Source organism: Notolabrus celidotus, chromosome 14 (genome assembly GCF_009762535.1).
Source record: "Notolabrus celidotus isolate fNotCel1 chromosome 14, fNotCel1.pri, whole genome shotgun sequence".
NCBI lineage: Eukaryota > Metazoa > Chordata > Actinopteri > Labriformes > Labridae > Notolabrus > Notolabrus celidotus.
This window is the reverse complement of record NC_048285.1, coordinates 4664148-4685766: the sequence shown is the minus strand read 5'-3', so window position 1 is coordinate 4685766 and position 21619 is coordinate 4664148. Positions and strand designations below refer to the sequence as shown.

Sequence of the window (21619 nt, the reverse complement as noted above, 5' to 3'; positions counted from 1 at the left end):
TATAATATAATAATATAGAATAAAATAAAATAATCTAAAATATAACATAATTTAATAAGATAGAATAAAATTAAATAAATAAAAATGATGCTATTACAATCATTCAATGGTCATAGCGGTAATAGTGCAGTCCAGGGCTAAAAGGAAATTACTCCAAGTTAAAAAGTTAAGACACAGACACATGTCTCTGTTGAAGAATTGAATTATAAGCAGTAATATTTAAAAGGACATCTAACCCTTTAAGACGACTGTGGCAGAGCGGGTGTGTGAGAGGAAGTGACAGTGACCATGTCCTTTGACCTCTGACCCCGGCTGGAGACGTTCCTGACAGCCTGGTATCAACAGGAAACCTGTGGCCTTGACACACACTTACACACACACACACTTACACATGTTCCTGCTCAGGAGTAAGAACAGAAAGTTTGGACTTCCAGGATGAACACGGTGATGTGGTTTAATGAAAGTGAAGTGAGAGGACGCAGAGAGAGAGAGAGAGAGAGAGAGAGAGAGAGAGAGAGAGAGAGAGAGAGAGAGAGAGAGAGAGAGAGAAAGTGAAGAAATGAAGGGAGGAGGTTTTTTGTTAGATTCTTCAGAGCTCTGCTTGAGGAGGATTCATCCAAACATATGACTTTTAGAGGGTATTGATTCATATTTATAGTTGCAGACAACAATAAAAATCTGTTTGGGTTGTAAGAAGTTTAAGTCCTGTAACTGACTCTGGTTTTTTATTTAGATTTAAAGGTAAAGAGAGTTTTTCGATCATGCTTCAAACACAGAAGCTACTTTATCTCTTCCATCCATCTATCAATCCATTTTCATCCGCTTATCCTGGATCAGGTTGCAGGAGCAGCAGTCTTAACAAGTCGACTCAGACATCCCTCTCCACAGCAACGTTTTCCAGCTCCTCCTGCAGGATCTCAAGACGTTCCCAGACCAGATGGGATACATAATCCCTCCAGCAATTTCTGGGTCTACCTTGAGGCCTCCTCCCAGGTGGACACTCCCAGCCTGAACTACCTCAACTGACTCCTTTTGAAGCGAAGAGGCATCAACTCTACATCCTCCTTAGCCTCTCTCTAAGGCTGAGCCCAGACGCCTTTTGGAGGAAGCTCATTTCAGCTGCTTGAATCCTGTATATCTTTCTTTCAGTCACTACCCAGAGCTTGGGACTAAAGGGAAGGATTAGAACGTAGTTGGACTGGTAAATCCAAAGGTTTACTTTCTGATTCATCTTCCTTTGCACCGCCACGGTCCAGCTGACACAACACCTATCTGCTTTTTCATTCCTACTTCCTACAGAAAGTCTTGATGCTGTGCAGGATGACGGTTCATGAGATGCAGTTAAAGGACAGCAGCCTTAAATCTTTCGCTTAGCTCCGCCCCTAACAGGTATGATGGAGTAACACACCTTTCCTGTTTGCTAGAGAGAGAGGCTTCAGGACCCTTCACACTGTAGTTCAAGGGTTCATCCTGCTGTATATTTGTGCTGCTGTCCTGAAACCAGAGCCCACATGGAGTCTCGGCCCGGACCAGCTGAGACCCGGGGCTGAGTAAATCTCACAAGTGCTGCCTGAAAATAACCGGGGCTATTTTTATCCGCTGTCTCTGCAGCAGAAGAGGAAGTGCATAATATTTCATTGACGTTTGTTCCCTGGGCCGCTCTGTGCCAGCAGAACACCGCGGCAGTTTCCAGTTTCCACAGGAAGGCACAGGAAGCTGGAGGACGCCGATCAGGCTGCAGATGTTGAAGAGGAGGAATCTGCGGCCTGGACACACCCCCTGGAGAACAGTTTATTTAAACATTATAAACATAGAGAGAAGCTGTTACAATTTGTTTTGTCCTCTTACCATCCTGAGGAAACATGGGATGTGATTCAAGGAGAGTCTTTCAGATTAGCTTGAACCTGCTGCCCTCTTCAGGTCTCATGTTACAACAGGCGGCTGCTCAGTGGAGGAGACTAACCTGACTGTTAAATCCTCTGAAGGCTCATGAGGCCTGATTTAATGTCACAAAGGTGATGTTTACAGACGCATAGATGCAGCAGATCTGATAAAAAAACTGTTATTCTGTTACTCACTGACTCATCAGCAGCTGAAAAGACGATTTCAGAATGAAAACATTGTGAATATTAATGTCTTTATTGATCACTATCACTGTGTCTCTCCATCTGTCATCCCCCTGATGCTGTGGTTGTGAGTGACAGCTGGTCTCAGTCACGCTCGCTTTATAATAAGTGGTTCCGTCTACTATTGTGACTAAATACTGGAATATATGTTCTAAATTAAAAAGAGATGATCCCACGTTGTTCGGCTGTATTTCAAGGAAAAACTCTTCCTCTTATTCGGGTCAGTAAGGCACTTCAACCCCTGGGTCACCCGTCAACAAACTCAGGACACACATAGGGACCAGATTTCAAAGACTCTGCTGTTATTGAAAAATGTTATTGTGTAATATTTTTAATATCTTTGTTTTCATAAGGTAATGCTTTCCAAATGACTTCCTCTTCCTGCCGTTAGGATGTTGTTCCAACAAAATCTCTCGAAGGCTACCTTGAAATGGTTAGTAAACACTTCTATGGACACATAAACTTTCCTGCAGGAGTAAATCCCAGCAGTGATGCATCGGATCAGGACAAGTTCAAACCGATTTCCAAACCTTTCATTTTTTTAATCAAATGATTCATAAAACATTTTAGTGTCACTATTCTCTGATCTAAACATCTTTGTTGTGAGATAATAACAGATTAAGGGTTGAGAGCATAAGACAGCACTACTTACTTCTTCCAATAGAAACGTCTGTAATGTAAAAACGACGTCAGGAAACATCCTCATGACTATTACTCTCTGTAAATGAAGTAGATATTACAAGTTACATGAGTACTAACAGACGTATAAGAAACTACCTTTGTGGCAATACACATGGCTGTTAGCGTACAAATTTACTATCCCTATTAAATTTAAAGAATAACAATATAAAACGATACATAATGTATTTTCTACAAATTCTTATATATCAAAATTTCCTGAAATGTGATTTTTGCAAAAAGGAAGAAGACAATATAAGACATTTATTTTATGAATGCCTCGTTACTAAATTATTCTGCAGAGACGTACAGAATTTTGTTGCCAATTTTATGAACTGTTACATAAACCCCTAAAAATATAAACTTATATTAAGAAAGTGAAAATGAGAATTTGCAACAATGAAAAAAGCTTTTAACACTGCTCGGTAAATTACATTACAAAAATCAAATTTATTGATTCTAACCAACGCTTTTTAATTTTTGTCAATGGATATAAATACTTAAACTCTTTAAAATGTATAAACAACAAAAAGACACACTTTTGATTTAATACAATATTAATTAAGAGAATAAATATTTATCTTAGTTGTATTTTTCTATCTTTTTTCATGTAATATATTATTTTATCATGAATTATGATGTCATATGTGATAAAGCTCTGTCACTCGTTTTATTCTCTTTACATTTTTTGTAATATGTAGAATTATATGTATTCAAGTTTCTTATAATATATGTTATCCATTGCCTTCAATGAAGGCATGTTGTGTCAGAGTCCACCTGCAGAGGGCGCCAGAGGAGCTGCTGTTCAGTGTGACTCTTCTTATAGGACTGTGAACAGTTTTTATCGTGTATTGGTTTATTAATTAAGACATAACAATACAAAATGTTGAAACTGAATTATGTTGAAAGGATCTGAAGGTTGTTCTCTGTCTGCTCATCACCTCCATTATTGGTTCACACATCATCATCAGCAGCAGCAGCAGCAGCAGCTTCAGTCTCAGCAGAACTCTGGGCCTTAAGATTTCATCCCTCTCTGTGACTCTATAAATAGATCATATAAATTTATGATCACGCGCTCTGGTGCCACCCCACAGCTGCAACATCTGCTGTTTGGGGACAGACAGAGGGGGGGTCTCTACATTTTTAACATGACCTAAAACTAAACAAACTTCGCGCTTGAGCAAGAAGTGCGATAAAATGTTGTCGCCACTTCTTCTGTAAAGTGCATATTCAGCATGTCAAGACCTACAAAAAAGCCCATTGTAGTGATACCCGAAACCAAACCAGAAGTCAGCCATTGTGGTTTTTAGTTCTGATTATGGCGCCATTTTTTGTGCAATTTACAGGATTCAAATCTGCTGCTAGCTCCCATATTTATGTCAATATCAGAGTGTTTTTTGCTTAAATGAACGGTAAAAAGAAGGACTGACACACTAGGATCCTGTCTCACCCCTTCCCTCCATTACTTACTTTAACTCTCCCTGTCCGATTAAAGTTACTAACCATAGACCTTTCTGGAGTCCCTGAGCTCCCTTGTCTCATAGGTTCCTCTGAATCGCTGCCGCAGACGTCCTGCTGCTGTGGACGTGCCACACTCCAGATGCTACAACTACTACTATCCGTCTCATCACTATCATCTCTCTCTCTCTTCATCTCCCTCTATCCCTCTCTCCAACACGGCCTCAGCAGATGTGTGTCTAACATGTTACAATGTTACAATGTTACAATGTCATTTAGCAGACGCTTTTATCCAAAGCGACGTACATACGAGAACAAGAACAACACAAGCAAAGATCTAGAACAAGAGGAAACAAGATCAGTAAGAGTAACAAAGTGCTTCAAGTCAATTTGGGTGCAGGTACTGCCAAGCAGTTTAAAGGCAATGCACAAAAGTAAATAAGGATTTTTTTTTTTTTTTTTGTAAAATAAGGAACATCTACAATGAAGCAACCAAACCATTTAAGACTTTCTGTTACCATCATCAACAATTAACATCACCACAATAATGACCAAAGTACCAAGTGCTGGGTCACTCAAGAGCTGAACACAGATTCCCAGAGTAGAGCAGGACAGTGCGAGTCAACTGTAGCTGGAAGACATGATCTGCCACTGGGGACAACAGTGGAGAACAGTCTAGCTAAGTGCATAGTGCTTCTTAAAGAGCTGGGTCTTTAGCTGTCTTTTGAAAGTAGAGAGGGACTCTGCAGATCGAATGGAGTTGGCCAATTCATTCCACCATTTAGGGACAACAGAAGAGAAGAGTCCAGCTAGTGATTTTGAGGCCTTGTGTGCTGGAAGCACTAGGCGCTTTTCAGAGGCTGAGCGTAGCGGGCGAGAAGGGCAGTAGACCTGGATGAGAGGTTCCAGGTAAACTGGAGCGGTTTTGGTGGCTTCTTTGTAAGTCATGATTAGAGTTTTGTATCTGATGCGAGCTGCAACTGGAAGCCAGTGTAGTGAAATGAGCAGGGGAGTGACATGAGCTGTCTTAGGCTGGTTGAAGACCAGACGTGCTGCTGCGTTCTGGATCATTTGCAGAGGTTTAACTGTGAATGCAGGGAGGCCTGCCAGTAGAGAGTTGCAGTAGTCAATGTGTGACATTACAAGAAGCTGTGTTGCGTGTTCTGTCAGGTAGGGTCTGATCCACTTGATGTTATAGAGGGAAAAACGGCAGGACCGAGCAATTGAGGCAACATGAACCTTGAAGGTTAGCTGGTTATCGATCATGACACCCAGATTTCGGGCAGACTTAGTGGGCATGAGGTTTTGAGATCCAAACTGGATATTGATCTGTGGGTCCATAGTGGGACTGGCTGGAGTGATAATAAGCTCAGTCTTGGACAGGTTGAGCTGTAGGTGACGTTCCCTCATCCGTTTAGAAATGTCAGCAAGGCAGGATGAGATCCGAGCTGAGACAGTTGTGTCGTCATGTGGAAAAGACAGGAAAAGCTGTGTATCATCTGCATAGCAGTGATAAGAGAAGCCATGGGAGTAGATCACTGCACCAAGTGATGTGGTGTATATTGAGAACAGGAGGGGACCAAGCACTGACCCTTGAGGTACCCCTGTTGATAAGCCATGTATATTGGACACTTCTCCTCTCCATGATACTCTAAAAGATCTCCCTGTGAGGTAGGACTTAAACCACTGGAGGGCAGACCCTGAGATACCACGTGAGGAGAGTGTAGAGAGGAGGATCTGGTGGTTTACTGTGTCAAAAGCAGCAGACAGATCCAGCAGCAAGAGAACTGAGGACTGACCCGCTGCTTTAGCCACACGCAACGAACATGAGTCTGGTCCTGCTGGAGGTTTCTGCCTGTTAAAGGAAGTTTGTCCTTGCCACTGTAACATGCTAAATGCTGCAAAGTGCTCTGCTCATGGTGGATTAAGATGAGATCAGACTGAGTCCTGTCTGTAAGATGGGACTGGATCTGATCCTGTCTGGATGTTGGGTCTTTGTTAATAATAGAACATTGAGTACAGTCTAGACCTGCTCTGTTTGGAAAGAGTCTGGGGATAACGTTTGTTGTGATTTGGCGCCATCTAAATAAAGATTGAAAGAAATGAGATATGGACACTAAAACGTATTTTTTGTACAGGAGTGTAAACGTGTAATTCAGCTGTAAAATGCACATTTTAATATGGACTCTTATGGAGTTATTTTAACTTTTGGAGTCAGCCTTTAGTGGACACTCCAGGAGCTGCGGTTTTTTCCACTTCTGTGTTGGCTTCATCCTTTAACACCAGAGGACGTCAAATGTGGAGGTGATCAAATGACGGTATTACGGTTTATGCAGTGAGAACACGAACCAAAGTGTTCAAGCTCTGCAGCTAACAGGCAAATCTTTGTTAACAATATGACAGAGTACAGTCTAGACCTGCTCTGTTTGGAAAGAGTCTGAGGAGAATGTTGGTTGGCATTTGGCACAATATATAAATAAATGCGCCCCCTGCAGAACCGTTAAGAATCATAAGAGTGTACTCGCCTGATTTAAGGAGTGAAGATGAAACTTGAATGAACACAGGGAGTCGGTGAGTAATGTTTAATTTAGATTGTTTAATGTTAATTCCATGCTGTGTTTCCGTCAAAACGATACAGATTCCCTGTCTGTGGCTTCAGTTGGATATCCAGTAGTACAAATCAGCTCCAGGTTACACATAATGAAGCGAAACAAGAAGAGAAACAAAGAAAAATCAGCAAAGAAAGAAAACCTCTGGACCTAGAGGAGCTTTTAGTAACAATTAGGGGAGAAACAGCAGAAGAAGAACATGTGTTAACTCATGCAAGCACGACTGATTTTGGGCTCTCTGTGGAGAAACGGGGCCGAATCGAGACTTTGACACAAGTGAGAAATCTCCCAATTTTTTTGCACGTATTAAAACCACCAGCTACGATAGGTTGACCTGCAGAGACTCAGCATGTGTGCACAGTTACAGTATTTCAGCACAAAGTACAGTCCAAAGACAACTACAAAAACATGACAACAGAATCACTATGGTGTAAAAGTTAAGCACTTTTTCTGCTCCACGTGGATATCGCCAAATTTTGCCAACTTCCTCTGAAAACCTAAGTTCACAAAAAGGGCACTTCGAGTTTCCCAAAGTGCCCGTCAAACGGTAAAATGATTTGCATGACATTTCTCTAAAAACAGATAAAACAGCTCCCATAACTAATCGTCGACATTATCAGTAATAAAAGTTAATTTCTGTAATTACATTAAGAAAAAAAATTCTCATTACATCCAGCAACTGATAAAAATATTGAAGAAAAAGCAAAAACAAAAATACAATAATGAGAACAAAGATAACATGTCAGAACCGCTTGTACCAGGACACAAAAACAAAAACAATCCAGGGACTCCTTCTTTCTCTCCGGCTCTCTAACGTCGTATTTCCTGTCTCAATTAAGTGGTTTTACTTCGATGCTGTAAGGACTAATATAAAAATAAAAAAGAAGAGAAAAATAAAGTTGTTAACTCCGCGGCCCTGCTGGGTCGAGGAGCTGCAGAGGTGGAAGAAAGGAAAAGGAGGAGAGAGGAGGAGGAGGAGGAGGAGGGAGGTGAGGGGACGGATAGGGAGATGGAGGAGGATGAAGGAGTGTGAGGAGGTGAAGGGGGGAGGGTCTCAGGTTGTTGGCTGTAGGTGGCATAGTCTCACTGGGCCTCGTCCTCAACGTCTTGCAGTGCCTCTTTGTTCTGTTCTTGTTCTGCTGCAGAGAGAAAAAGAAGAGTGTGTTGTTTTTAATCTGAATTTAGAGATGAAGAAGAGCTTTCACTTTCACAAGAGAGACACACAACTTAAAAGGTAGATTAAAAAAAGTGGAAAAAAAATCAGTAACACTTCAAATCTCTATTTATTAACAGATTATAAACAAACTATTATTAAAATGCCTGACTTCATTCTGCATTTTTATTGTTTTGTTGCAACTTCTGTCCTCACTTTCCAAGAGCAGAAACTGCTTTTATCAACATTAATATGTGACCAGAATTTAAATCATTATAATGGATTAATTATAAGTACTCTGAGTATTTAATAATATCTTATGTTTGGAAAAATCTTCATCTACTGAGCAAATATCTGCAATTGGACTCCCTGTCGAGTGCTTGGTCTGAATCCAATAGTGTTAAAAAATGTTAAAACAAAGGCAGCACATCTCAAAGTCAAAGTTAAGACAAAATATTAAAGTTTCATTCGTTTATTTGGATCATCACAATAAATAAATGCAAACGTGTTTCGGACAAAAGCACAAGGCCTTCCTCTGAGTGTTTGTAAGACTGAAAGTGTAAGATCCAAATATATCCAGGACTTACAGATGTGCTGCCTTTTTATTTTTAATATATTTGTAAGAACTTTAAATTTATGTGAAAAGTAGATGAGTCTGCACACCAGAAGCTGAAGTATCACCATGAGTGACTGTGCAAAAGGTCATTCTTTCCAAATTCTCCTGCAGACGACCTTTATTTTGAAGGACCCAAAGTTTGACACCCAGGAGTCACAGAGCCATACATGCACACCTCACTGACTGTTCAGAGTGATGCAGCTGCTCAGAGGAGACTCTTGTAACCATGGTTTAGTCATTTGTCATATAAAGTTTCTAATTATGTTATGTTGTACAGACTTCGTGTTTATATATCATTTTTACTCTTCTTTGTAGAGACCACACTCAAAGACAAAGATACATGTCAAAGAAAATAAAAGAGTGGAAATCTGAAGAGAGTGTCAGCCTGGTATATTTCACCATCAATAACATTTCCTGTTCTCACCGGACGAGCTGTGATGATTGCAGCCTTTCAGATAGAATCACCAGCTAAGAGAAAATCACCTTGAGGTCTGAAGTGTTGCATCCAGTACACCACCGCCTCTTTTACAGTGATGTTTTGGGCTGTTGCTCTTCATCAGACATGCAACAGGAGGAAACGTCACTCATGGTGACACTTTAAATGCTATTTGTAGCAGCTTCTGGTGTGCGGACTTATCTACCTTTCACGTCTGCTATCTCTGTGCGGCACCCAGTACTTCAGGTTCTGGATGTGCGTGCCACAGGGGAACCTCTATCTTTACTTTTGTGCACATATGTTAATGTGCTTTATTGCGTTGACTGTGTCTTCTTGCAGAGAAAGTTCTCTCTAAAAATCCTAAATCATAGTCTGCAAACATCAGACTGACTTCATGCTGAATGCATGTGAAGAATCAAACTGTGTGCCATGGTAAAGTCCAGTGATCAGAGAGGGAGCGGCGTGAGAAGAGTGATAAAAACTAAACTTCACACATGCAGGAATAAAACTCTGGAGGGAAAAAGGCATCAAACATTCAGATTCATTATTTTACTGTCCGGACAAAGTGTGCACACGTGAGGTGATGAGCTGAGGGCGAGCAGCTCAGAGTGCAAACCACTGGATGTGAACGGTTTGTGTCGTGTAGGTCTGAAGGTGGAAATCTCTCTTTGTGCAAACACAAGTTTCAGTGTGAGCTTAAGTTCTTAGATCTCATTCACCAAGATTTTAATTTGCACATTTCGATTTCTCTCTGTCAGTCTTATGTCTGTGCACAAAGCTCTGCAGTCTCATGAGCTGAGCACTGGAGGGATCTTTACCTGCTGATTGGAGAAACTTGTACAAGCTACAAACTTAGCAGGAAACGGCATTTATCAACGTGACACAGGTGAGAACGATTCTGCAGCTTCAGAGCAGGATGTCTGACTTCTCTGAGGAGCTTTCAGTAAAAACAAGGAGGGTAGGTTCGGTGAATGAGGCCCAGAGTTTACAGACCGACCAGGTGAGTGAGGGGGCGACAGGTGAGTGGACTAAAGAGTTAAACCAGGAGTGAGTCAGTGCTGAGAGGATGGAGGCAGCAGCCACACACACACACACACAGAGCTTCAGGTGAGCAACACTTACAAAGAACAGTTAACACGAGGAAATGAACGGGCAGGTTTGTTTCCTTTAGGACTCTACAGCAGAGGAACGAGAGAGAGAGAGAGAGAGAGAGAGAGAGAGAGAGAGAGAGAGAGAGAGAGAGAGAGAGAGAGAGAGAGAGAGTCAGAGAGCGACATAGAGAGAGCGACATAGAGAGAGCGACATAGAGAGAGCGAGAGCGAGAGCGAGAGCGAGAGAGAGAGAGAGAGAGAGAGAGAGAGAGAGAGAGAGAGAGGAGTCACTCAGAGAGGTGACTCATTGATGCTGCTCCACACTGAGAACACTAACAGCTAGGATGAATGAAAACATGAATCAACACTGATTAAAGAAAAGGGTTAGTGTAACTGTTATTAAAGCTGCGAGGTGGAAAAGCAGGGGATGGATTCTGAGGTAGGACGACGTTTAGCTCATTAGGACTTTGACTCCACATGTAATGCAGTTAGACAGAGAAACTCTGTATCCCAGCGTTCACACTATGAGCAGCATGATCCAGGTCCTGAGAGCTTCAGCTCACGTCTGTCTTACTGCACAGAACAAAGCTTATGCACGTGTATTCAGTTCCACTTTATGCAACCTAAACCTTTCAGGATCAAACCTCAGAGAGAATTTAGTCCAGTCCACACAGACCAGTCCTCACTGATCTGCTGCATCGGCGCAACGTTGCGTGTGAGTTGTGAGATGAAGATGATGGAGAACCACAGCGGATGATCTAAAGTTTGGCTGAGCTTCACTAAAACTGATAACGACACAACAAGAGAGGAAGCACGTTTAATATGACCAAGCATTTCTATCAACACGGTGGGAATTTAAGGGAACACTCTGTCTTCAATGTGCTGCAGTCTCCTGTTCAAAAAAACTCCACAACTGTGAGCTCACATTGAGGTAAACAAATGATGTCTATTTTTGCATCGGGTTCCTACAAGGAGTTCCTGTGGTGCATACAGAGGATGAAGGGCGAGATGAACGAGGGGAAGGTCTCTGTGCAGTGGTAAGGTTTGTGTTAAAGTCAAAAAGTTGAGTCACCAATGCTCAGGAGTGCAGAATGCATCATGCACCTTGACACAGATTTAAATTCTTGTGTGTTTAAATCATATTTTTCTTTTACTTAAATAGTTTGGTTTGAAACTTTCCTTAGTCATCTATTTCTCAATAAGAAAGACTTTTAATGGAGGAAACAAGATGAATCCTTGTCCAACAACAGACTTATATTTCTTCCATCACTCAGCTCCTTCATTCTTTTAACCTCCCTCACTCTTCTTCTCGTCTTTGCTCTACTCATCAGCCATTAACTACACATCTTAAGTTTCCTGCTCCCAAAATAAATCCAATGTAATACGTAAAGTATCCTCCTTGTTGTTTGTTGATTAAGAATGCTAACAGACAGTAAAGTTTTTGCCACCGCATCAACAGGCAGAGCTGACATGTGAGTACTTTGAATTGTAGCAGGGTTTCGACCAATTAGAATCAAGTATAAATTGACACAAAAAGTGGTCGCCTGAAGACGGCTTCACTTTTGTACAAGTGAAGGTGAAGGCGTGTCGTCCATCGTTACATACGCCACAGCTATTTACGACCGTGATAACCTGACTCACGAGGTTTCTCTCCTGAGTAAGAACTACTTTTTTATTAAACATATAGAAGACAGTTATAAACAAACAAAGTAGCACGTTAGCATCCAACAGAGCCTGAATCAGGCCGCTCAGAGTTTATAGATAGGTTTAAATGCAGAGGATGAGTGAGTTAGTTCAGCAGCATGGAGTCCTGGACACAGACTTCTTATATATTCTAGTAGAGTGTTGTGAGCGAGCGTCTTACCTTCTCCCTGCATATCTGAAGTCCATAGTGTCAGGTTGTCACGTAACAACTGCATGATAAGTGTGGAGTCCTTGTAGCTGTCTTCACTCAGTGTGTCCAGTTCTGTGATGGCGTCATCGAAAGCACACTTTGCCAACCTGAGGAAACACACGTTGGTTATTAAGTCATTCTTATGAACTTATAAAGCATGCCTCAAATATGTGACAATATGAGCTTTGGAGATAACTATAGAGAGTGCATAAATATATATTAAAGAGTGCTGAAGTGTTGCCCTGTGTTTGCACGTTCCTCCTGAATCCAGAATCATTAAAAAGCAGCTTTTTTTTTTAATAGAAACTGGCACCATTAAAGTGACAGTGAGCTTCATGTGACTGTGAAAGCATGGCAGTTATCCCAGGCCCCTATCCAACAGGTGAAGTAAACACAAGCCCAGTGAGGAAACAGAGCTGGCTCACCTTCATTCTCTTATTTATTACGACATCTTCAGGTTGTTAGAGGTGCAGAAATGTTCATAACATGATGACAAATAGCGATTTATTGTGAAGCCGAACGTCGTATGAGCTTTTACAATTTCAGTGACAAAACATTTGATTTTATAAATCCCTGATGAGTGTGGGGAGCTCTATCACAATCCTAAACTTCATACATGTGTGAGTGTAGAGCTGAAGCTGCACAGTGGAGTGAAGAAAAGTGGTGTTACTGCTCCTTTAATTCAGATTGAACTGTAGCAGGTGATAGTTTCAGAGGTTTTAAAGCAACCACAGCATCTTTTTTTACTCTTACTCAACGCTGATTTTTATCAGGGCATGTTATTTGCTAGTGTTGGAAGTTAGGGGAGTATCCTGCAGATGACAGAAGATGCATTGATAAAAATCTAATAAGCAATGTAGTAGCTTCGACTAAAGGCATCTTTAATTCTTTATTTTTTAGGGAAGAGATGATTGAAGCTTCTGAGTTCATTCTTTCTCAATGCTCTCTGCAGGTTGAGCCTCGGGTGTTGTAAGCTGAGTTTGGGGGTCAGTTTCATCGCTTTAGAGGTTTTAATCACGGCTGAATTATCTGCTGACGATTAACAAACTGACCTGTTACTTAAAACCAGAATAAAAAAGTAGATACATGTTGAAATAACTCCTTTCCTTACTTCCAAATGACAGAATATTTAGAGTAATCTGGTTGCATTTCATAAATTGAAGCAACCAAATCACAAAAAGGGACGTTAGCATGTTCTGTTCAGTAAGGGAAGTTGCCTTAGTTTAGTTTAGGAGCTAAAATCTGCATTAAAACTGCTGTTAGTGTATTTCTGCAGAGTGACGGGATGTTAGAGCTCTTCATGAACGCTACACCAACTTCATTACGATCCCATGACCAGATATTTTACTGCTCTGCCCTAATGCACATGTTTTAAATGGAGTCATTTTAAGCTGACTTATTATTATTGTTGATAAAAGGTACACAGTGTAAGAGACAGAAACCTGCAGGCGCGGTCAGGCGAGTTGAGGATCTCGTAGTAGAAGACGGAGAAGTTGAGGGCGAGGCCGAGGCGGATGGGGTGCGTGGGTGGCAGCTCAGACAGGGCGAGATCCGTAGCGGTTTTGTAGGCCACCAGGCTGTTCTCCGCCGCCTCCTTTCTGTTGTTGCCCGTAGCGAACTCTGCCAGGTACCTGTGGTAGTCGCCCTTCCTGGAAAAGGAGATCAACATATAGGTTCTTAAAGTGTTCACAGTCCGGTCGATGACTCCACAATCAGACCGCAGCGCTCTTACATTTTGTTGTAGAAGACCTTCGACTCTCCCATTACAGCAGAAGGAAGTAGGTGCCTTTCAAGTGCTTCCAGGATATCACCGCAGATCGTCTTCAGCTCGTTTTCAACCTGAAAACAAAACAAACACAATTATTAATTTTTCATTGTTTTCCTCTGAAGCTCCGTCTCTCAGGAGACCGACTTATTGTTTTCAATTCTGGGTGCATCATCAGCACAGACTGTCCCTAAAATATACGACAGCATACACTGTGTGCTCTACACAACATGAAACTGCATCATGTAGGTGGGGTTTATTTTGGCCTCACTTTTGTACAGCCTCCTCCCATATTTCATCAATTTAAAGTAAAGTATGTTGATTTTTCTGATAACTATATTAAAGCCTGTTAGGGACGCACCGATTCACAAACAGATATCAACCCGATCCTAAAGGGGCGTTCAAACCAAACGCACAAGTTAAAAAATCTGAAGTCAAGCGAATCATTAGTGCCGTGATAGCCAATCAGAGTGCAGATCCTCCTTTGATGTCCAATGTGACATACTGACCGGCAGAGATTCATTCATCTGGAATACATAGAAGACATTGATTATATCTCTGTGTGACTTCCCCAAACTCTGTGACACTTCCTGTTTTTTAGAGGAACTGAAATAAACCGGAGCTCACTTTAGGAAAGTGAGTGAGGAGGATTATCTGCTAAGTTGATAAAACCTTTGTCCGTCACTTGATCCAGCTACCGGTTGTGCTTGCATGTTAGCGCTGCCCGAATTTACATAACTGGCGTCCCCATTTACAACAGACACAAGTGGCGCTTAAAGGGACTCCCCTCTTTTCACAAAATTTTGCATCTTGCGGGTGTTCACAGTTGGTGTGAACGCAACATTATACCTGTAACCAATTACACATGAAATGTACCCTGAACTCCTCACTGTGAGGATGAGACCAGTAGTTATGTTTTGGCAACATCAGGCTTTCTAATATCTTATGTCACAGAATTTAATCAAATGTTGGGTTTTCTGTGGGAGCATGTGAGCAGCGCGGGAGAGGAAGAGGATTTTCTAAGATCCTGGAGCCTTGCCTCATCTCCTCTTCACCATTTCACCACAGTCCCGCTTAGATAAAGAATCTGAAACTACCCGACAAAGAAGGTATAGAAAAGATGTTGATAAAGGAGTTTAAAGGAATCAGAAAGTGTACAGGTGACTTCCCCGGATAACTACTGAGCTGTTTTTGTAAACCGATTTAGCAGTTTCAGAGATTTTGGATGAAGTGTCGGGGGATTTAACGGCAGCAGCCTGGAGGCTTTGAGCAGAGAGACGAAGAGCCAAACAGCATATGGCGGAGGAGCAGAGAGCGCTCACATCCTCCATCATCATCACTGTGGCTGCTCTCTGGACAACATCTGTCCTCAGAACGCCCCGGCTAACAACCTTCTTACGGCCCGTTAGCAGCACCAACATTTAATTTGCTAATTGAGTTCAGATTTAATCGAACGCTCACCAGGTGCTGGTTTGGTGATAGAAGAAATGTGTCCACAAGGGGATTTAGGGGATGAACTAAATGACGATGCAAACGCAGGATTACCAATCTCTGAATCCCATTAGGTCATTGACTGCAGTCCAGCGGCCCCTCCCAGCTCACTGACACACTCCGGCCTCTCCCAGAGAAATAAGCAGCTCTTATTTCCCTTCATAAAAGCAGGAGACAGTGGAAGATCTGCCAAGGATGACTCACATGCAGTCTGCTTGGTAGCTGCTCACAGTGTGTGTTATTAATACGAGCTAGTGTTCTTAGATTAGCACAGCAAATGCCTTGAATCGAGGCTCATATCGGGACAATGGGACACGATGAATGTGTGAAAGTGATTGGTGAGAGCTCACCGTTTGCCTGTATTCCCGGATCATCTTCAGCTTCTCCTCTCCGCCCTTGTTCTCTTCCCTCTGTTCGATGCTGCTGATTATCCTCCAGGAGGCTCTCCGAGCGCCGATCACGTTCTTGTAGGCCACTGATAGTAGGTTTCTCTCCTCCACTGTGAGCTCCACGTCCATGCCGGCCACGCTCTTCATCGACACCACCATCTCTGTTAGGGGAAGAAACATCACACCTGAGACACCTGAGCTGATAACCTCCTTGTGAAGAGAAGGTCTAAAGGGGCGAGAGATCTGATGGTCTAAGAATCGCAGCATCACTCCCTAATTTCAACCAAATATGAAACACAATTTGACTCATTTCTTCAGACAAAGTGACTCACACATTATCATAGTTGCCTGGTCTTATCAACAGCATAAGTTAAACCTGGCGTGACATCTGCATGACAAACTAGTGATGTTAACGTCAGCTAAAGTGAGCGTTCCCAGATGTATCACACCCTGCATTTCCACACTTCAGCTGACTGACGAAACATCTTTGTGTTTCTTAAATGTCAACGAAATCCAGTTTGAGACTCAAAAATTGAACCTGTAAATGCTTCTCAACACTCAGACTAAAAACAGCGTCTTCATCTCTCTGATTTGAAATCTTATCCTCTCTGTTATGATCAGTATCAGAGGCGGGGAGGCTCCTCATCCTCACAGTCTGTGTCTGCAGTGAGAAACAGGACTTGAGGTGAGTCTGAGAGCTCTGATCCGAGCTGTAGTCAAAGTCTGCCTTTGTGAAACCGGCCCCTGCAGCCACCACAGATTTCATATCTTCAGGAGCGGATCTCACCCCTGAGAGGATCCTTCCACAATCACTTCCAGAACAACAGAGCTCAGTGTGATTAGGTGAGCGGTTTAAGCTCTGCAGCACCTGCTGGATGCAGCTCTACTGAAGAGACAGGGTCTGACTCCACCCCGAGGCTCAGTGTGGAGACAGAGCAGCTACTCATAAAGGTAGAGTGCTGTGGCTCGGCGTCTCTCCACCACATCCTTTCACTCTCAGAGGTTTCTGTGTTGTTGTCTCGCTGAGAATGAAGTTAAGATCTGAACTCGACGCTGGAATCTCTCAGGGCGGAGATGTTTTGAAAAGATGTGCAGAGCAGAAACAAACTGACTCTTATCTTCAAGTTTTACTGAAGCTGAGGAAGATTTGCACCAAGAAAGCTTTTGAATTTATTTGGATATTGTCACTTTATAATTTTCTTGCACAACATCAGTGTTTTTTACTTATTTTTTAAAACGTTTAATTGTAATTTTGTATTCAATTTTATTCATTGTGTGTTTTAACTTATAATTATTTATTTTTGAAGTTGTATTTCTGGTCTTTTTTGAGCCTTTATTGACAGGACAGCTGTAGAGAGACAGGAAATGTATGGAGTAGAGAGTGGGGGCAGTAAGTGGTCATGGCCAAGAGTCGAACCAGCAACCTCTGCGATGAGGACCAAAGCCTTTATACATTGGCCACTTGCGCTCCAGTTATTTTATTTATTTACTGCACCGTGCAGCACTTTGGTAAACTTAATTGTTTTTTAATTATTTTTTAAAGTGTTTTATTCTGATTCTTTTATTTTATTTTCATACATTGTTTTATGTTCTGTGTGTTTTAACTTATGGTAAACTTGATTGTTTTTTTTCACATTTTTAAAAGTATTTCATTCCGATTATTCTATCTTATTATAGCTTTTTATGTTCCATGTGTAAAATTGATTGTTTTTTAAAATGTGCTGTATAAATAAAGTGGATTGACTGGAACATCAGCATGCCTTCACAAAAAACTGCTTTAAAAGAGATAAAAAACATTGCAAATTGTTTCTATAATGCAGCAAAAGCAGGAAGAAAAATGGGGAAAGCATGGATAAATGTTATCAAAATATTTTGTACAACTGAAGCTACTTTTGTGAGTATGCATATTTGCATATCAGCCATGGAAGGACTTCTAAAAGGAAGATTCAATATTAAGTCAACAAATCTGAATTATTTTAACCTAGTTAGACTGATTGCAAAGAAGTTTTTTGCACAGTATTTCACGCCACACATGCATGTCATTGTTGGCCCTCTTGTCATCATGTAACCACAGGATTCAGACAGAAAGAGGGTCAACTGTTAATATGAGGCTGAAACTTTTGCCACCTTACTATGTGGAGCCAAGGAATAAATGTGTCGATGTCATGCTACATTTTGCAGACCTAGTGTAGAATAACAATATTAATCCTGTAACTTTACAATTCAGCCAGTGACCACAAATCACGTTGTAAATAGACCCGGGTCCCAAATCCCGTGAATGAGTCATGGCACATTCACTTCACGTTACTGGGCAACGCTGGTCGTGGCAGGCGTCTAAAAACAGCCACCGACGCTGTAATAAGGCCTGTAATGGTCTGACAGTCTGTCAGGGGAGTACCAGGGAGTCAGAGACACAGGAGTCATTTCAGCAAATCGATCCTTGCAGGGGGAACACCCCACCAAGAGAACAGCTGCCCTCCCACTCCCACTTTCACACATCAAACTTACACTAGCAAGATAATCTCGCATCTGACACACTTGGGAAAAACACTCCCCTAGTTCAGGGGTTCCCAAATTTCTCAGCCCTCTACCCCTAAAATATAGGTGCCAAAGACTTGTGACCCCCACTGCCCCTCAAAGTGATTTAATGTGTCTTCATTTAGCTGGTCTGCAGAACATTAACCTACCTATATGAGCATGTGTCTGCGTTTCCTGTGCCATAATGAATTAACCTGCTGCTACTGATGCTTTTGATAATTAACTGTTCACTAAACCTAAACTGAGGAGTCATCTGGTAAAAAGAAAGGCAGAAAACTCATTATATTTTCTGTTTTCAAGGTTTTATTTCAAGTGTAGCTACTATTTTTGTTGATATTTTTTACTAGAATGGGTGAGATGTACTATTTTTAGATAACTTTAGACTGTCCCACACTTTGAGATCCCCGGATCTAGTTAATAAAGTCACAAATTAAAGAACATGGTGGGTTAACTCCTGTATGAAGAGCTAGCATGGTGCAAGAGAACTCCTGACAGCTCATGGTGCGTGCTCATTGCAAGCGAAGCGACAAAATTCGCTTGTATTCATTGTGAACGACAAGCGGTGGATTCGCTGTTGGGATTTCATGGGAGGCGAACAAAGCTGGCGACACCTCTTTCACATCATCTTGTATTCCTAATCATATCATTATCGCAAATTAACAGCAGCAGTGATTCATATTCAGTGAAACACCCTCAGTGTGACCGGTTTAGATAGGAAAGTTTCATCAGCCACTTCGACGAACAGTTCGCCTAACGCAGACTAACGTCCGCCCTGCTCGGCTGGTCACTCGAAGCGTGAATTGAGAAGTAAATCAAAGCAGCTCTAAATGAGGGTATTTTCGCGCACTAGTCTATCCTTTTTTACTTTTAATTCACGACTATCACCTAAAATGGATGAATGCTATGTATCCCAGCAGCGAACCGGCCGCTTGCAGCACACAATACATGGGAGCGAATTATCCACCGCGTCTGTTCGCTTTCAGTCCGCACGCACCCGTCCGCTGAGGTGATCCGCCATTTTGTTTTATCGCTAGCTCACTTCACTAGCGTTACAACAAAAATCACATCCACACAATCTAACCAAAAGGACAACACATTCCCTTGTAATGCATATTCATCTAATTTAGCATTATATTCTTCTTAAAATGAGCTATTCGCCGTGTCACTGACTGGTTCGCCCAGGCCGCATTAGCTGCCTTGTTAGCCAGTCGCTAGGCGAACATGTCCCACACCGAGCCAACCTGCGGGTCTCTTACCGTCATATCGCTCTGCCTGCTCGGCCAGTTTGGCCTGATAAACTAGGTCCTCTCGCTCGACCATGGTGAAACGAGATGCAGGTTGAATTGTCTAGCTACAGAAGGTGACAGTTCCTCGGGATAAGCTCGGCGGTGAGTGTCGGGTCTGTCGGCGGGTCGATGGTTGGTGTGTTCCGCCCCACCGGCAGCAGCGCTGAGCTGATGGAGTAAAGATGGCGACCACCAGTCTCCTCCGCGGACTGACGCACATGAATCACCAGATATACGTCCCCTTGGAAATAAGGACTGTTACAATGTAAGGCGTGATCTCTGCAAACTGACATTGAGGATACTTAATGTATTTGTAGTTTACATTTGCATGCTCTCAGTTTATTCTGATCATTATCTCCACAGAAAAGAAAAATGTAATAATATCTGCAGGGGCGGGTCCAGACTTTCTGAGTCGGGGGTCCCACCTGGAACACTGACTCATGCTGGAGTGGCCTAAATAATGCACACACAAATGACTCGTTTATCATTTAAATGTCTCTACTCATTTCATCTACTTAAAAAACTTGAATAAGAGTATCCTATAGATGTGACACACCTGTGTGTATTTTTTTTAACTTCAAATACTAACACAACAGAGTGGCAACATGTACATCTATTTTTTTTTTAAGAACTGTGTCCACTCAGGTGGAGTGTCCACTGCCGCTGTTTTTTGTGCTGGAAGCGCCAAAAACCTCAGCTTCAGAGCGCTTATCACTCGCATGTACTGTTACTAGGTAGCGAAAGTCGAAAAAAAGTCACTTCCGTGTCCCATGAGGTCTGTTTTAAAATGCTCTGTATGCTTCGTACATGCTTTCATTCAACTGCATTTTAACATGAAGCTTTAAAAAATATTGAGAGAAATTGCATCAGAGCATCAGCAGCAGATCTAAACCAGGAAATGATATCTCGACAAAACAAGTGTGATGACTTTCTCCTCCGCAAGGACCTCCACCATTGTGTTGACGAAGATTATTGCAGAAGTCCCGCCCCTTCTTGATTATGATTGGTCGGTGATCAAGAAGTGACATTGATGAGCGTGGCGGTGTTCCAAAAGTTGAACTATTTTCCCGAGAGCGCTGCGACGAGCGCTGACACTAAGAGCGTTTTTGCGCTGAGGGCGCTGAGCGTTGAAAACACTGAATCACATTGAGTTTGAATAGAAAAACGCCCAAAACACCAGCAGTGGACACGCCCCCTAACGCTGTTTTTTCCTGCTTTTTTTCAGTGCTTATTGTTTTCACTGCATTATTATTATTATGTTCATCTGCACTCTGGATTTGGCAGATTTATTTATGTCTTTTAATATTTTCAACTGTTCTTGTACAGATAATATTCTTATTTAGAATTTTAGATATAGGCTTCTATATTTATCTATAAAACGCCCTCATTGTCAGCTGATATCAGTCGCTGCACTCATAAGGAATAGACGAGACTTCTGATCTCAACTTTGTCAACAACAATGGTGAAGGTCCATGCAGAGAACAAACAAACCACGCCCTTTTTTAAAGGCACAATAATCAGGTCGAGAGCTGCTGCTAATGCAACAATACGATAACTAAATTTTTTTTACATTTCTTTTTTAAATGACTGAAAGAAAGAAAATCAGAAGCAACAGTAAGTGTCTGATATTAAAGTTGTGGTTGCTGCCAGAGGAAAAATATGCGTGAATGGACACCACTCCTTCAGGCTCAAAAAGAAAATGTTGTCCAAGGTGAAAATTATTTGTGCTTGAAAAAATTGTACATACTCCTCCACACTGTCTATTGGCATCATTTTATTATCAGATATCAGACTTGACTAAGTCATAGCTATGTTATTAACTGTTATTAACGGACTTTCTTTAGGACACACTGTCATATTGATTCCCTATTAGCTTTTTGTGTTGCTTCTCAACATTAGACATTTTGATGCTTGTAAATATGAAATATACAGTACGGCTTAAAACAAGATCTATCACATCATGTCATGTCGGGTCTTGTGTCGAGTAATGTTGCATCGAGTCGTCTTTCATCTCGAGTTATCGTGTCATATCACACCTTGTATCACGTTGTGTCATGTGGCATCGTCATCTCGTATCATATCATTTCAC

At 41.8% G+C, this 21619-nt stretch overlaps 1 protein-coding gene across 3 annotated transcripts; it reads right to left on the bottom strand.

Annotated features, from left to right (window-relative positions):
• Positions 1-6838: 6838 nt before the first annotated feature.
• ywhae1 (tyrosine 3-monooxygenase/tryptophan 5-monooxygenase activation protein, epsilon polypeptide 1) lies at positions 6839-19749 on the bottom strand. Of its 3 annotated transcripts, XM_034700748.1 has the most exons (7): positions 19501-19749; positions 15668-15867; positions 13794-13900; positions 13504-13710; positions 12032-12168; positions 10199-10251; positions 6839-8010 (listed from the first exon to the last, which is right to left on the bottom strand). In XM_034700748.1, exons 1-6 carry the CDS (start codon positions 19562-19564, stop codon positions 10244-10246), a joined length of 723 nt encoding a protein of 240 aa, XP_034556639.1. In that variant the 5' UTR covers positions 19565-19749; the 3' UTR covers positions 6839-8010; positions 10199-10243. The 3 variants fall into 3 exon arrangements, with proteins under 3 accessions (XP_034556639.1, XP_034556637.1, XP_034556638.1); XM_034700746.1 differs by lacking the exon at positions 10199-10251; XM_034700747.1 differs by lacking the exon at positions 10199-10251 and having other exon boundaries at positions 6839-8007.
• Between the last annotated feature and the right edge of the window lie 1870 nt (positions 19750-21619).